Source organism: Macaca mulatta, chromosome 12 (genome assembly GCF_049350105.2).
Source record: "Macaca mulatta isolate MMU2019108-1 chromosome 12, T2T-MMU8v2.0, whole genome shotgun sequence".
In the NCBI taxonomy this organism is placed as follows: domain Eukaryota; kingdom Metazoa; phylum Chordata; class Mammalia; order Primates; family Cercopithecidae; genus Macaca; species Macaca mulatta.
The window spans coordinates 104,784,078-104,799,106 of record NC_133417.1 but is presented as its reverse complement, the minus strand read 5'-3'; the positions used below and the strand labels follow the sequence as shown (position 1 = coordinate 104,799,106).

General features: G+C 39.7%; 1 protein-coding gene across 9 annotated transcripts in view; it reads left to right on the top strand.

The window, feature by feature from the left end:
* The first annotated feature begins 4,276 nt into the window (after nt 1-4,276).
* FTCDNL1 (formiminotransferase cyclodeaminase N-terminal like) overlaps nt 4,277-15,029 on the top strand; it is a 90,501-nt gene continuing 79,748 nt past the window's right edge. For 3 of the 9 annotated variants that reach the window (XM_028830961.2, XM_028830959.2, XM_077956640.1), the window contains exons 1-3: nt 4,305-4,742; nt 6,494-6,615; nt 9,279-9,374. In XM_028830961.2, coding sequence (XP_028686794.2) covers nt 6,501-6,615; nt 9,279-9,374 — 211 coding nt within the window. In that variant the 5' untranslated portion in view covers nt 4,305-4,742; nt 6,494-6,500. Of the gene's footprint in view, nt 4,850-6,493; nt 6,616-9,278; nt 9,375-10,941; nt 11,095-15,029 lie in introns of all 9 variants that reach the window. The other 6 variants (XM_077956637.1, XM_028830960.2, XM_015110642.3 and 3 more) reach the window with 6 other exon arrangements.

Genomic DNA, 15,029 nt, shown 5'->3' with positions numbered 1-15,029 from the left:
TTGAATATAATGATACATTTTGTGAATTTTAGTAGCTTTGGAAATAATCTTAAGGTCATCCCAAAAGTTAAAACAAATTTTCAGCAGAAATTCAAAGTCTATTTTAGGAATTGTTTTTCATCTGCAATATAACTAATAGTTATGAAAAAACAGCGTTGGAGAGAGGCTCTTGGAAACACTTTATTTCATCTGCATTATGCCCAGGTCCCTTAATAAAGGAAAGCACAACTGAATGACCACATGGAAGGTATAAAAAAGCAAATAATGAATTAAGGGGCGGGTGGATCATAGGCTTTTAACTTTTGGCTAGTTACATGAGATATTCCAGCTGTGAATGCATAGCAAGCGATTCCATTTTAAGCTAATAACTATGCTTACATTTTAGCCTATTGGTCTTTTTTGAAAGAGACATTGGCAGACTAAGGAGAAAGACCCCAATCCATACTGTGTAAAAGGAAAGTGATTTCAAAAATATTAAGGTGAAAAATAAATTGTTAATTTTCAAAATTCTATGGTTTCCCACACCCCTCCTTCCTCCAGACAAAAATGGCTAGTGATCATTTTATGTAATTAATACACAGGTGTGTGGGGAGTGGAGGTGTTTCTGTTAGTTGCTGTCACTTTTTTCTGGACATCAAGCTCCTTTTCTTCACTTAAATTAATAGCACAGCTTCTGTCGCTCCAAACTAATAATGGTAGCAGTGAAATCTATTTGCTATTTTAAAAAAATGACTAGTAGAACACATATTTCATAATATCACATGATAAAACAATTTAAAATATACAGGTAATTAAAAACACTTTACTGTCCTACAATGACAACTAAGGTCACTTTTAAAAATCTCTTATTTATCAGACTACATTTATACGAAAGAAGAAATAAATTGTTTTGTGTGTTCCATGAGGGAAGAAAATAGAATGAAGTCTGACATAGTGCAAAAATGTGATTAAAGTGAAATTTTCAAAGAAAAAACTGCAATAAGAATTAGACTTCTGTCTTTCTAAGGATAATTCTCTACTCATGGTTTCCTGAACACAAACAAATGCTACACCAAAAAAAAGAAAAAACAACAACAGAATATAGATAGTATTAATTAGGAGGTTCTTTAAAAACATTTCAAAATTCCACAGCACAACAGGAAACCTAATTTTCATACTCTGAAACGTATCAGGTAAGTAGAGTGGATTCTTTTCCTTGTTCCAATAAGGTTTTGCCACCTTCTTTTTTTCTTTCTTTCTTTCTTTTTTTTTTTTTTTTTTTTTTTGAGACAGAGTCTTGCTCTGTCCCCCAGGCTGGAGTGCAGTGGCACGATCTTGGCTCACTGAAACCTTGGCCTCCCAGGTTCAAGTAATTCTCGTGCCTCAGCTTCCTGAGTAGCTAGAATCACACGCATGCACCACGACACCTGGCCAAGTTTTGTATTTTTAGTAGAGACAGGGTTTCACCAAGGTGGCCAGGCTTGTCTCAAACTCCTGACCTCAAGTGATCTGCCTGCCTTGGCCTCCTTAAAGTGCTGGGATTACAGATGTGAGCCACTGCGCCTGGTTTGCCTTCTTTTGAAATAAATTGGCTGTCTTCTATCTATGGAAGTCTAGAAATTCTTGAACAGAATATGAATTATATGTCTCCACTGGCCTGGAAATTTCTACCCTTGACATTGTTGGTTTTGTTGCCCATGTCGGGGGCCAGAAGAGAGGATGCAGGCAGGGCAGAGTGGCACGGTTTCCTCTCAGGCCTACAATCAGAAACAGGTTGGCGCAAGGGAACAATCCCAGGGCCAGGATCAGGGTGAGGTCAGTGAGGCTGAGTTGAGAGGCAAGTGCAGGGTCGGATCCTGTCTTTACTTAAGATTTTGATACTTTGTTCACCACATTTCTTTTCTGCATTAATTTTTATTTTTAAAAATGTTGCATCCCTGAGTTTTTTGGCACCTACTTACATTTGTGCCCAGGGTGAATGCCTCATTGACCTCACCCTTGTCCTAGCCCTGCTCAACCAGTACCTGGGCTGTGGGCTCAGGTAGATCCGTGAGGCCACAGCAAGCACAGCCTCTCCCTTTTACCCTCTTCAGCTCAGATGGGCCAGGAAAGTCTTCTACAAGAGCTAAGTTCTCCCTGCTTGCAAAAATGAAAACGAAGGGTAAAGAAAAGTGTCCTCTTTGTCTAACAGGAAGCCAATGGGAGTGTTACGGAACAGCAGTTGTAGATAGAACTGACCGGTGGGAGTTTCAGTTTGTCTCTATTCTAGGGTTTATATCTTTCTGGACAGGAACAAAAGAACTAATGCCCACAAGGTGAATTTAGCAGAAGAATCAAGGAGTCAGAATAATACATTTATTCAAAAAGTAGGAAGACTCCCTCCAAAGAATGCTAAGTTAAATAAAAATGAGAGACTTGAGATGCACACACAAATATTACATAAAGCTCTTTTATGTAGCGAAATGGGCAGGATTACATGCGGTACACCTAAAGTAAGCGATGGTAACTTTCCATTCTTGAAGAGAACAAAATAATACTTTCAATCGTATCGCTAAACTTCTCATGAGACAGGTTGGTATGTGTCTCCTTGTATTTTCCAAAAATACATACTTACCGTCCTCAGGCAGGCGCCAGATGCTGCCCCCCACAAAGAACACTGGGGCCCTGCTTCTCTCCATTTGTGTTTGAAGCGAGTAAAGTGGAGAAAGGGATGCTTTCAGAAATGTTATCTTACTTAATGTCCCCATAGCCTGTAGCTCTGTAAGGAACAGTCTCACGGGGAGAGAGAGAGGATTAGGAGCCATGGGGGAAAAAGCTTTCCTTCTGGCAGTTTCTACAGCTAGAACCATGAAGCCCCTAGGTGTCACACTATTTTCTCTGGAGGAATATAAGACTAGATGTAATATTATTACACCGTCTCATTTAGCAAGTAGTATCATCATCCGATTGTTTGGAAAGGTGAAATACAGGGGATTCTAGTTCTTTGCCCTACCATGGAAGGAACATTTGACACCACAGTACTTTTTTTGGAAAACGGAAGCTAAAGCTAGAGGCCAAAAAAGCTCTCAAAAGGGAAGATGAAGAAAGTTAGGAATATTGGTCTGGTTAAAAAGCTCTCAAAATTATGTAGTGAATGCTGACATTAGATAGGTATTGCTCTTTAGGTAATAACATGGATATGTATCTACTTTATGCATTTTTATGCAGATTTAGTAGGAAAAAAACCCTAAATATATATTTAATTCCATAGGATCCCAGTGCATTTTGAGGATTTAAACAGATAAGCCAACCTCAAAGGGACTGATTCTTGCAACTAAAACACAGACACCTCTGGGGTGAAATGTGGCAACAGTTTGACAGGCATAGCAGTAGCTTAGGCCAGAAAGGATTTATCCAATTAAAATTATGGGATGAATTTTGGCTGGCAGAATGTAATTACCAGCCTTGGAATGGATCCAGGATCCTGAGGTTAACACCCCTCCTCTTGCCAACAACCCTCCTACCTGCCAACACTCCGAGATGGAGAAGGCTGGATCTGACATAATCGCACATAATACTGTTGTGACATCTAAGTACAATGATGATGATGTGAGAAGCATCATGAACCTGATTTTTTTTAACACTCATTATGTTACTTATTTTTATGCCACATTAGGCTAGAAACCAAATGTCCACATAAATGTTAATTTCCTCAAATCTGTGTTTAAAAATTATAATTAGAAAATAAAAAATAGATTTAAAAATTAATTTATTCCGTCAAAGTAGTTATTTAGTGATTATTTCACTACAGGAACAAAATTGGATCAAAATGGTGACATTTAATCCTTGCTACACGAAAAAAAAAAAGCAGGTCCTGATTTTTTGGAAGCGAAATGTGTTTTCAAGGTTGAGTGGCCTAGAAAAAAAGGAAATGCGGAAGCCTGTTTCATATTCGTTGTAACTTTGACTAAATGGGTATGCACAAGGACTGCTTTTGTCCCGGGATAGGTCCAGTTCACAGTCACAGGGGCCACTAATCCTTCAGGAGGGGATTTACTAGAAGGGTGTGTGTGACTGCATGTGTCCCTTGCAAGGAAACCAGAGAAGAGCCCCCTGCTGGTGCATGATCAATAGGCAAAGACCTGATCATTAGATTCCAATGCCCCTTTAAAGTCATTAACTGACTAGAGAATTGCGAAGGGTTTGGCGATACAGAAGAGCAGACGAAGAGGCAACACTGAGAAGAAACTGAAGCGTTCAGGGACGCCAGGCACGTGGTGCCGGGTCAGGGAGGGAGAGGCAGAGCCAGCCCGGGCGGTGTGCGGCTGGGGTGGGGCGCGCTCCGGGCGCCCGGGAGGCGGAGTCGGCGGCGGAGGCTGCGCGCGGGCCACGCGCGGCGGCGACTCGGGCTAGGCAGCCCCGTTGCCCCAGTGCCCTTCGGTGCGCGCAGGTCCGCTCCCCTTCCAAAAACTGCGGAGCGGGAGGCGCGGCCGCTAGTTCGACAGCTCGTCCGGGGCAGCGCAGCCGCCGGCCGCCCCTCACTCCCGGGCGCCACAATCCCGCGCCCTCGCCGCTGCTGCGTCCCGCGAGACCTGTGTGGAGTCCGGGAGTCACTTCGGGTTCCCTTTCAGCGCACGTGGTCCTGGGACACTCCACCCAGGAACCCAGGCGGCACCGCGCAGGGATTCCCAGCAGCGGGGTTCTGGCCGCAGCACGCGTTGCAGCAGCCTGGCGAGCCTCCTTGCGGCCTCCAAGTGCCGGTGGGGTGCGTGCGCAGGGGGCAGGTGAACTGCTGCACTTTGCACTTGCTGGGCTAGGTTCTCTGGGGTTAGGGAGGCGCGGAGGCGGAGGACGGTCGCGTGTTTGATCTATCACCAGAGGTCATCCAATGGTAATTGAAGGGATGGGCTAGGAAGACTAGGATCTCCCTGTCCCAAACACAGAGTGTTTTGGGGGGCTTGCGTTTGGGTCACTTTCTGAGCCTGGTACTGCCGCTCATTTCAGCTTCGCTGTGAAGGTGAATTTTTCTAACACCATCTTTGTGTGATTTAGCTGTCCACAGGGAATCAAAATGTGGAATGAGAGGATGAAACTAATCCTTTCTTTTGCACTGTTAGGGGTTGCCATAAACACCATTTGTTAAAAAGCATAATTATGTTGGGAAAGTGCCTGATGAGACAATTAAGCTGCATAAACACACTGAAAACAAATGAAAACCAGAAGACGCCCACACCCCTTGTGTAAAGCAATTTTTTGTTTACATAGAAACGAGAGGTCTGGGCTGATTTATTACAACAATGTTATTAATATATAGAAAAACCTAATGACAGACTTTTTATGAATTTTCAGTGATGAGACGATGGACATGATATGAAAACCTGCCTGCAAACCTGAGCTAGCTACGAAGCCTGAGCTCTCTCTAGGTTAAGATGATTAGGCCAACGAATGATCCTGGCGAACAAGCCAGCGGATTTATTCAGGGAGAGCACCATTACTTGCACCAGAGCACTTTTAGCTTAAACTCCAAAGTTTAAAGCGTGTCTCAGAGTTAGACCACTGTGGTTGATATCCCTCACGCAGGGAACATTACCTGTCAGAAAACGACCCTCATCAAACATTTGTTGAATGAATTCATGAGGGCCTCATCCATTTTTAGTTATGATATTTAAAAGAGACCAACGTTATGAGGTGCTGAACTTGAAGAGGGAAATTGTTTTCTTATTATTTTAAGATATGTTAATTCCTTTAGATCGTGAATATCATTTGAGGTATGGAAAAATGAGTCAAAAATGCTATTCTAGAGTACTAAAAAGAAAGCAACCTCCAAAACCTGTGTAATTAATCTATTTTCAACAAAAATCACATTTTTGATATTATTGAGTAATATATATCAGAATACGTGTCATCTTTCAAGTTACAGAATTTTGTAAAAAGACTTTAAACTGATTTAGAAACTTTGGTGGAACAAGGAGGAACTTAGACAATTGTCATGTAAACCATCCAAATGGCTTCCTTGTTTATTATACAAACAATGTCCATGGTGTGGCCTGTAGATACTTTTTCATTCTTGCCACAAGAATTTCTTTTATAAGAATCCACATATTAAATAATCTTCCTCGTTTCCTTTTTCTGCATTTCCCCAGTAAGTCTAGTTTAACAACAAAAAAAAATCATACCTATTTGTAAAATAGTACAGACCTTGAAAACAGGGATAAGGCTAAGGAAAACTATGCTTAAAATGGGATAACACACTTTAATGAAAAACTTTCACATACATGATGGAATTCATACTGAGGACCCTGCCAGGTATTTTCCAGTGTCGTTACAAGGTTCATATGTATGTGACCGTGTATACATTGTTTCTTATTTTAGTCAATCTGGGGATTTTATGCTTTAGAATTTTTCTAGGAATGAAATAGTAAAGTGCTCATATTATGACTGCTTCATTTCCAAAAAGTTATGATTTTTTTTATAGTTAAAACATGAAAATATGAATGAACTCTAGAGACACATAAAAATTTTTCTCCTATTCCAGAAAAATCATGTCTTCTTCCAGAGTGGGACTCCGTTTGGCTGCCTGTTTACTAAACATTTCAGAAGCCAGAAGAAAATACATTGTTGAGAACATAGCAAAAGCAGCTCTTCTTGACAAAAATGGTAGGAAAAGCAGACAATTGAAGCTGAATATTGTAGTGTTTTGATAATATAGTAATTTTTGTACTGTGCACACTGTATCTACAGAACACTTTTCTTCCTTTCTTCCTGAATTTTCCTCCTTGTTCTTGAGCTGTTGCAGCTCTGCACAACTCTAGGATACTGAGATAGCTCAGTTACTCAGATGTGCACATATGCTCTTTTCTAAATGTCTGCATACGCTCAGCAGCACAGCTCTTAACATTTGCGTGTGAGTCTCTGAGATGCGTGTTGTTCAGAATATTGACAGGCTTCTGGGGAGGATGTATTTACCTAAAAGTATAATGTTTCCCTCATGGGTCGTTTATTTGATCATTAATAGAATGAGCATAATCGTACCTTATGCTTTTTATTGAGCAGGTTAAATGAAAAATAAACTTGCCAAATACCAACTACTTTTCAAAGCACTGCTGCCAGCAAAGCCCATGCAATCATTACAGTATTATTATTTCTGCCCTCTTTTCTCTGTATAGAGACTGTTAGGCAAGTGCATTTAAATGATGTGCGTAAGATCACTCAGCAATTTGGTGACAGAAGACTGGAACTCATGCCTCCTTATTCCCTTGGCCAGTATTACTATGAAGGATACTGCTCTTTTTTTCACCCTTCTTAAAATGTTCCTGTAATGACACATGGTTAGATATTATTTGTCTTTACTTTCACTCACACTAACACACACAACAGTATATACAGTCGTTTAAATAGAATGCTTGTTATTAAATCAATAACTTTTTGGCAACAAGTGAAACCAGCCCTAAAGCATTTCAGACAGTAAATTTTAATTTCCGATTGTCATTTTTAATGTGGTTACTGTTTTTCATATGAAAGAAGTGTTTTCCCCCAACCCATCTTAACTGTGAGCATATTTAAGTTACTGTCTCGCAACTTTGCAGGAGCCAGAAATGTCTATGAAAATTCCTGATAATTGCTGATAGGAAAACTCCTTTGGAGTTGGTATGCAGCTGTAATTTTGCATGCTTTTTGTGGAAAGAGCCAGCTCGGGCTCTTCATTGTCAGACACAGTACACCTAATGGGATTGGGTTGCCTGTCTCTGTGATTAAGTAAATGTGCAGAGACATTTGTGGAAGACACACACTGATGGATGCCTGGGTCTCAACTCACAGTTTTTATCAGCTTATTAGTGGCAGCAGCTCAAATGGAATTATAGCTATTATACTCCATTACAAATACCAAACAATTTACTTCTGCTGAGATTCACACTGACAGCTCCTCTTGCCAGCAGTAATTTTTTTTCTATATGCATGCTTAAGAAATTGCAGGAGAGAGTAGTATTTTATTCTTTCAGCATTTGATTCAATTGAATCATATGAAACTGAGAATAAAAGCTTTTCAGGAGAAGATTTAGGATGAAAAAAAATTGAATCATATCTCTTTTTTTCCAGGAGTTAGAGTATGTTAGGAGGTTGCATGATCTTGTTCTTACTTCATCTTTTATAGTTTTCAAAATGCAAGGAAGGTAGCACTAGTTAAGAAAATGAACCTTTTTTTTTTAAACAAATATTTTAAAGGCATTTTTTTAAGTGAGTGGAATAAAACTATATAAACTGTATTTTTTTTCTAATTAAGCAATGTGAGCACATTTAAATGGCCTAGGAAGGTCTTAGGTAAAGGAATCTGAGTTATAAATTTTAGACCTACACCAGGGCAGGACTCTATAGATGCTCATTTGGCCATGAGTGAGTGACATACATATGTTTATCTTCTCACATTATTAAAATTAATAGTGTAGGGCTGTTGTAAGCTCTGTAGTTCCTGGGTGTAACTTGTTTTTCCTTTCCTCTGAAAAGATTAATTGTTAAGCTGCCAGGGGACAGGGAGACAAGGTATAATAGCATAACCAAAGGTTTAATTACCGCCTGAAAACTTTTGTCCTTCACTTTGAATTTGCTTTTGTAGGCATAAGGGGTACTTTTAAGGAGCCTGGACCATGCTTGTAAACTTCAAAAATAACTCTAGGGCTATGTATGGCTGCCACACAAGGGAATGGCAGCTTTCTCCTCCAGCTTACACATATTCAAGAGAGTCACAAACCACCAAAAGCTGGAAGTTGTTAACATCTGAAGGCTGTTGGTGGCCTCCGAAAAGGAGATGGTGGACTCAGAACAGTTTCTAATGGACAGGTGCATGCGTCTCAAAAACCTCTGCTCTGGGCACTAATTGGTCTATTCTAGGTTTACCAGATGTTAGATCTTGACCCAAACAGTTTAGTTTCTGGATTTGGGAAGGAAATGTTGACAAGGCCTAGGTGATGAGATTGATAAAGAACAGGATTTACAGCGATATGATTTGGCTATTAGAGAAAGGGGCTACCATCTTAGACTGAGTTAAGGGAATTTTGGCAAATTCAATAGCAAGTCCAAAAGAGGGTCTATTATAGACATCAAAAGCTTGTGTCTGGGCTGAGCCATCTGGTTATACAATAAGATGCTGTAAGAAAAGTGGACATTGCCTCTCATGAATTTCATGTTTATTCAACGTCACTTCCAAAAGTCACATCCCAGAATTTTTCAACTAAGCTAAATTTAATTATACCAGAAGAAATAAACTATTAAGGTTTTATCACAGAAAAAAAAATTCTTGCACTCCTGTCTTGTTTTCTTTACAGGAAAGAAACATCCTCAAGTGTCAGTGCTCGATATATTTTCTGATCAAGACTATAATAGATCAGTCATTACAATAGCAGCTTCTGTTGATAAGTTGGGTAAGATTTCAGTTTCTTTCTTCACATATTTGTCTTTATTTTGGTGAAGGGTAGGCCTGAACATTCTCTAATCATTGATTTCCTGTGTAAATCTGAATACTCCCCTCTGTTAAGTAAAGAGTCTACCACAAAACTACATTTAGTCATTTTTCTGAACATGTAAATCTCAAACATCCTCCATTTCCTCTTTGTTACAGTGAACTTTGGGGTCCAAGATTTCATGACTTTTTTTTTTTTCTTTTTCTTTTTGCTGAAGATGATCACATATCCTTTGTGGTTAAGAAAAGACATCTTCAGGTTTTAGCCCGTGAAGTAATAGTGTTGAAGTCAGCTTTCATTTCACTGCTAAGCTGGCATGGAATGAAACATGCTAAGCAGTGCATTCTGGGTTGGGAACTTGAGATCTGGAGTTGGGCCATGAGTTGACATGTCTCACAGGGACATTGTAAGGTTTAGTAGAGAGCTTACTGATAACTTCAGCAAGCATAGGACAGATTATCTTTTTTTTTTTTTTTTTTTTTTTTTTCAAGACAAGAGTCTCACTCCATCACCCAGAGTGGAGTGCAGTGGCCTGATTTCGACTCACTGCAACCTCTGCCTCCTGGGTTCAAGCAATTCTTGTGCTTCAGCCTCCTGTGTAGCTGGAATTACAGGTGCACACCACCATGCCTGGCTAACTTTTTGTATTGTTTTCAATAGAGATGGGGATTTGCCATGTTGGCCAGGCTGGTCTCAAACTCCTGACCTCAAGTGATTTGCCTGCCTCAGCCTCCCAAAATGCTGGAATTGTAGGAGTGAGCCACCGAGCCCGGCCTGGACAGATTATGTTGAATGTTAATCTTAATACAGGATAAAAATCCACTTTTTCCTCTATTGCTAAAATGGTCATACTGTATTACTAATAAAAACTCAGAGTAATATCATAAAACTCTTAGGTGTCTGTAATATGCATTTAGCTATAATAATTCAATGAAAATATAATTAGTGGATAAGAGCAAAACTAAAATAAGTATGCTTTAAAAAATTTATGTGAAAAAGAATTTATGTGGTTCAGCACAGTGGCTCATGCCTATAGTTTCTGCACTTTGGGAGGCCAAGGTGAGAGGATTGCCTGATGCCAGGAATTTGAGACCAACCTGGGCAACGTAGCAAGACTCAGTCTCTAAAAAATAAAAAATAAAAAAATTATGTTTGTGTATCTATTTTAATAGAATTACTCATAAAGCATTCTGCAAATAAGGAATTTGATTAGATTAATTGGAGAAAGTTGAAAAAATTTAAAGTAACCAATTATAAAAAAATAATCAAATAGTATAAGACCAATAAATCTTGTATAATTCTCCCACTTTGGGGAGGAAAAGGTGGAAGAAATATGAAGTTTTATGACTGTTGGGAGGTGGGGTGAGGGGAGAGGTTGGATTTTGTGTTTTTCGTTATTTTGGACAAAAAAGAAGTCTTCTATATAGATGACAAAAGAAAAGCAACTAGTGGAGCAACAAAATCATAGCTTTTTCTGTAGATGCAGTTGAAAGCTTAATGATTGTTTTCCACAATTTTGCATTTTTAGGCAGCTCTGTTCTGGCTGCCTGCCTAGAGGCCTTCCAGGCTATCGATATGGAAGTTCAAGAGGGAATCCACCCTTGCCTGGGAGCAGTGGACCTAGTTCCGATTTACCCTCTCTCTGGAGTCACAGTGGAAGAGTGTGGAGTGGTGGCCAGAAGTAAGAGAAAGTTTGGGGTTATGTGTTCTCCTCTTATTGGAAACCACTTTTGCAAACTGAAATAGCTCGTGAGAATCGCATCACTCCTTAGCTCCCTGGGAAAAGTTGATCTTGAAGAACCGTATCCACAATACACTGTGTGTTTGTGACATACCCCTCCACTTCCTATGCCGTGACATTATGGAACACTAAATGTTGTGGGGTATGGCAAAAAAAAAAAAAAAATCAATAATTTTATCCCTTACAAATTCACAATGGATCATGAGGAAGCAATAGTGGTTTCTAATAAGTCCTTCAGGCTCTTCAGGGCAGAACGATGGTGTGTTTTGCCTATCTGTGTCCTATTTTCTTGAGCAGGGGTAATGATGAGGTTGAAAATCTACTTAAATGTTAACTCTTACCCCTTTTTCCTCCGACTTTTTTTTTTTTTTTTCCTTTTTTCCCTGTGCACAACTCTCACTAAGATTTTCTTTAGAGCTGAACTGTCACTTGAATGATTTCAGCCCCAGGGGTAAGGTTAATTTGGAAAATTTGAGCTATGCCACTTGAGGTGTTTTTGAATTAGGCAAATTGGGAGGAAAGAAAGAACTTTTGCCTGGACTGTCTAACTGTACCACGGTTAATTACAAGATGCAGAGGCTTATAATCTTCGGGGAAAAATCCGCCTTAGGATAATTGCATTCTTTTCTACCTCAGAAATCCCTCTATGATGTTGTCTCATTTTTAATTAATGGTGAATTGTCTAACATTTGGGATGTAGATTTGGACTTTAGTTGAGCTACATGAAGCACCAGAAATAGGAAATGAGACTTGCTTCCAAAGGAGTGCCTCACTACTTATGCTGCATTTTCATGTGACCTGACAGTTGAAGGGTTATTTCCGAGGGAAATCTTGGCCTCAGACTTGCTTTACGTTTTAAGAAAGAGTTAAAATTCAGCATGGAGGGGAAAATGTGTTCCACACAAAAATGAAGAGTTCAGAATTGTCCAGACCAGAATAATGATTTTAATTGTCTTCAAAACAATTATGGACAATTACATTAAATCTCAAATTAGCTAGTACATGAAGTTCTTCATTACATCGGGACTGGTCCACCCCAGATGTTCGTCCTGCGTAGGAGACAGTTAAGAATCAGTGAGTCTGGACACAGGATTTCTCCCTTCCCTTGCCCTTTGCTTCATTGGCAGCTACTGTACCTCATGATTTAAACATGGACATTTCTAATTAAATGAGAGCTCAGCTGCATTCTTGAACTAATTTATAACATTTGATTTGAAATGTAATAGCTTCAATCTTCATCTGATTAAAAACAGTCCTATACTGTACATGGTTACTATTTTGATGCTCCAACATGCAGTTTTTATTTTTACATTCCCTTTTCTACACAGCTGTTCATCTAATATCATCCAAATTTTTTTAAGTTGTTTTTTTTTTTTTTTTTTTTGTAACAGCATGCTCAGGCATTCTTATGAGGCAGAAGTATTCACATTCTAGGATCCTGCTGTTCTCAGAACAGTGAAAGGATGTTTTTCCCTAGAATAAGGCTTTCCCAGAGAAACCAGCTGTAACATAATAATCAGCTAACTTTCTCTGGACAAAGGGCAATAAATAGCATCCCAGTGACATAAAAGAGTTGATACTGATATGTGCAATTTATGTATACTTTGTGTGCAAAAATGCTGAATAACATATTTCACAACTTTTTAATATCAGCTGTAAGTTTGCTTTTAGCTTCAGGAAGAGGTTCTTAAGGTGGGTCCAAAGTTGGTATTCAGAGGATTTATAAATAACTGTCAACAATTTTTGCAAGTTTTTCTGCATGTGCATTGTGTGTATATACATAGAGACATACACTCACATATACTTTTGCATATCATTTTAGTTTAAGGACTTTTAGAATACAGGGAACAGTGATGCAGAGGCCCACAGGTGAGGGCAGCCTGAACTCGAGCACCTGCAAAGGACTTCAGTTTGGCTGCATGGAATGTAGAGGTGGGGTGGGATGGGAAAGACATTCCTGGGAATGTTATGAAATGAGGCTCAAGAGGTAATCAGAGGCCAAATTATGAAGTTTTAATTTTTTAAATTTTTTGAGATGGAGTCTCACTCTGTCACCCAGGCTGGAGTGCAGTGGTGCAACCTCGGCTCACTGCAACCTCCGCCTCCCAGACTCAAGTGATTCTCATGCCTCAGCCTCCTGAGTAGCTGGGACTACAGGTGTGCACTGCCATACCCAGCTAATTTTTTTTTTTTTTTTGTATTTTTAGTAGAAATGGGGTTTTTCCTTGTTGGCCAGGCTGGTCTCAAACTCCTGACCTCAAGCAAGCTGCCGGCCTCAGCCTCCCAAAGTGCTGGGATTACAGGCATGAGCCACTGCACTTGGCTAGATTATGAAGTTTTAGATGTCTGGTTGAAGAGTTCAAATCTTGTGCTAAAGGCAGTGGTAACCACTGAAGTGTTTTAAGCAAGAAAATTATATGATTGGCTTTCAGTTCTTAGAAAGAGCACTCTGCCTACATGATAGACAATGGACAGGAAGCAGGCTGACCAGTTTAGAAGGATGATATTGGCCTAAGAGAATAGAGAATGGACAGATTGCATGGGATCTTGCTGGTGAGGGACAGAGCAGTGGTGTGATAGTGTTACAACTTAAAATGGCAGAAGAAAGGAGGTTTGGGGAAAAGATGAATACATTTTTTACATGCTGTCATTTGACAGCATGTAAAAGGTTGGCAGAGGTAAAATAATAGTAATGTTCTAATGATTCATTGTGAGCAATGTTTACATAGGTATAATAATGTAACCACTAACTATTCACCCAAATTGATACAAATATTTTGAGAGGATGATTGATTATACAGTTTAGAGCTCAGGTGAGATGTAGATCTAGTCTATATTTATTTAAAGCTTATAGGTTTTCTTCCCAATATTTTGGACATTGGTATGTATGTATGTATTTATTTATTTACTGAGATGGAGTCTCACTGTATCACCCAGGCTGGAGTGCAGTACATGATCTTGGCTCACTGCAACCCCCGCCTCCTGTGTTCAAGTGATTCTCCTGTCTCAGCCTCCCCAGTAGCTGGGATTTCAAGTGTGAGCCACTGTGCCTGGCTGGTTTTCATTTTCTATAAAAACTCACAATTGATCTATTAGGCTCTGTCTCATTTTTATCACTATTAGGTCTCTAAATTTTTTTTTAAGACAGGATCTTGCTGTGTTGGCCAGGCTGGAGTGTAGTGGCATGATCTTGGCTCACTGCAACTTCTGTCTCTCTGGTTCAAGCAATCCTCCCACCTCAGCCTCCTGAGTAGCTGTGATCACAGGTGCATGCCACCACACCTGGCTCATTTTTGTGTTTTCGTAGAGACAGGGTCTTGTCATGTTGCCCAGGTGGGTCTTGAATTCCTGGGCTCAAGCGATCCTCCCACCTCAGCCTCTCAAAGTGTTGGAATTATAGGCATGAGCCACTGCCCCTAGCCAGGTCTCTAAAATTTTTTCCTTTCCTCCTTCTCTGTCTTTCTTTTTGTTTTTATCAAAATGATACAGGCATGTAGCTAAAAATCACATACTGCACAGGGTTTATTCAAAAAATTCTAAGTACCTATCTAACCCCTTTTACCTCCCACCATACACACCCTTCAATTTCCTTTTCCTCAGAGCCAGCCAAGTACTTTCCACTTTTTTACCTTGTTTTAACTCTAGATATCGAAATATCACACTTACACTGGTATGTCTTGGTCTTTCAGTTTTAGGCATTATCTATTGACTTCTCACTGTGGAAGATGAAAATTTAGCTTCCCCTTACCCCACCTCTCATCTCTAACACACACACACACACACACACACACACACACACACACACACCACTCACACATCCCAATCTTCCAACCTCTCAATATATTTATATCAAAATTTGAGTCAATAGTTAGTGG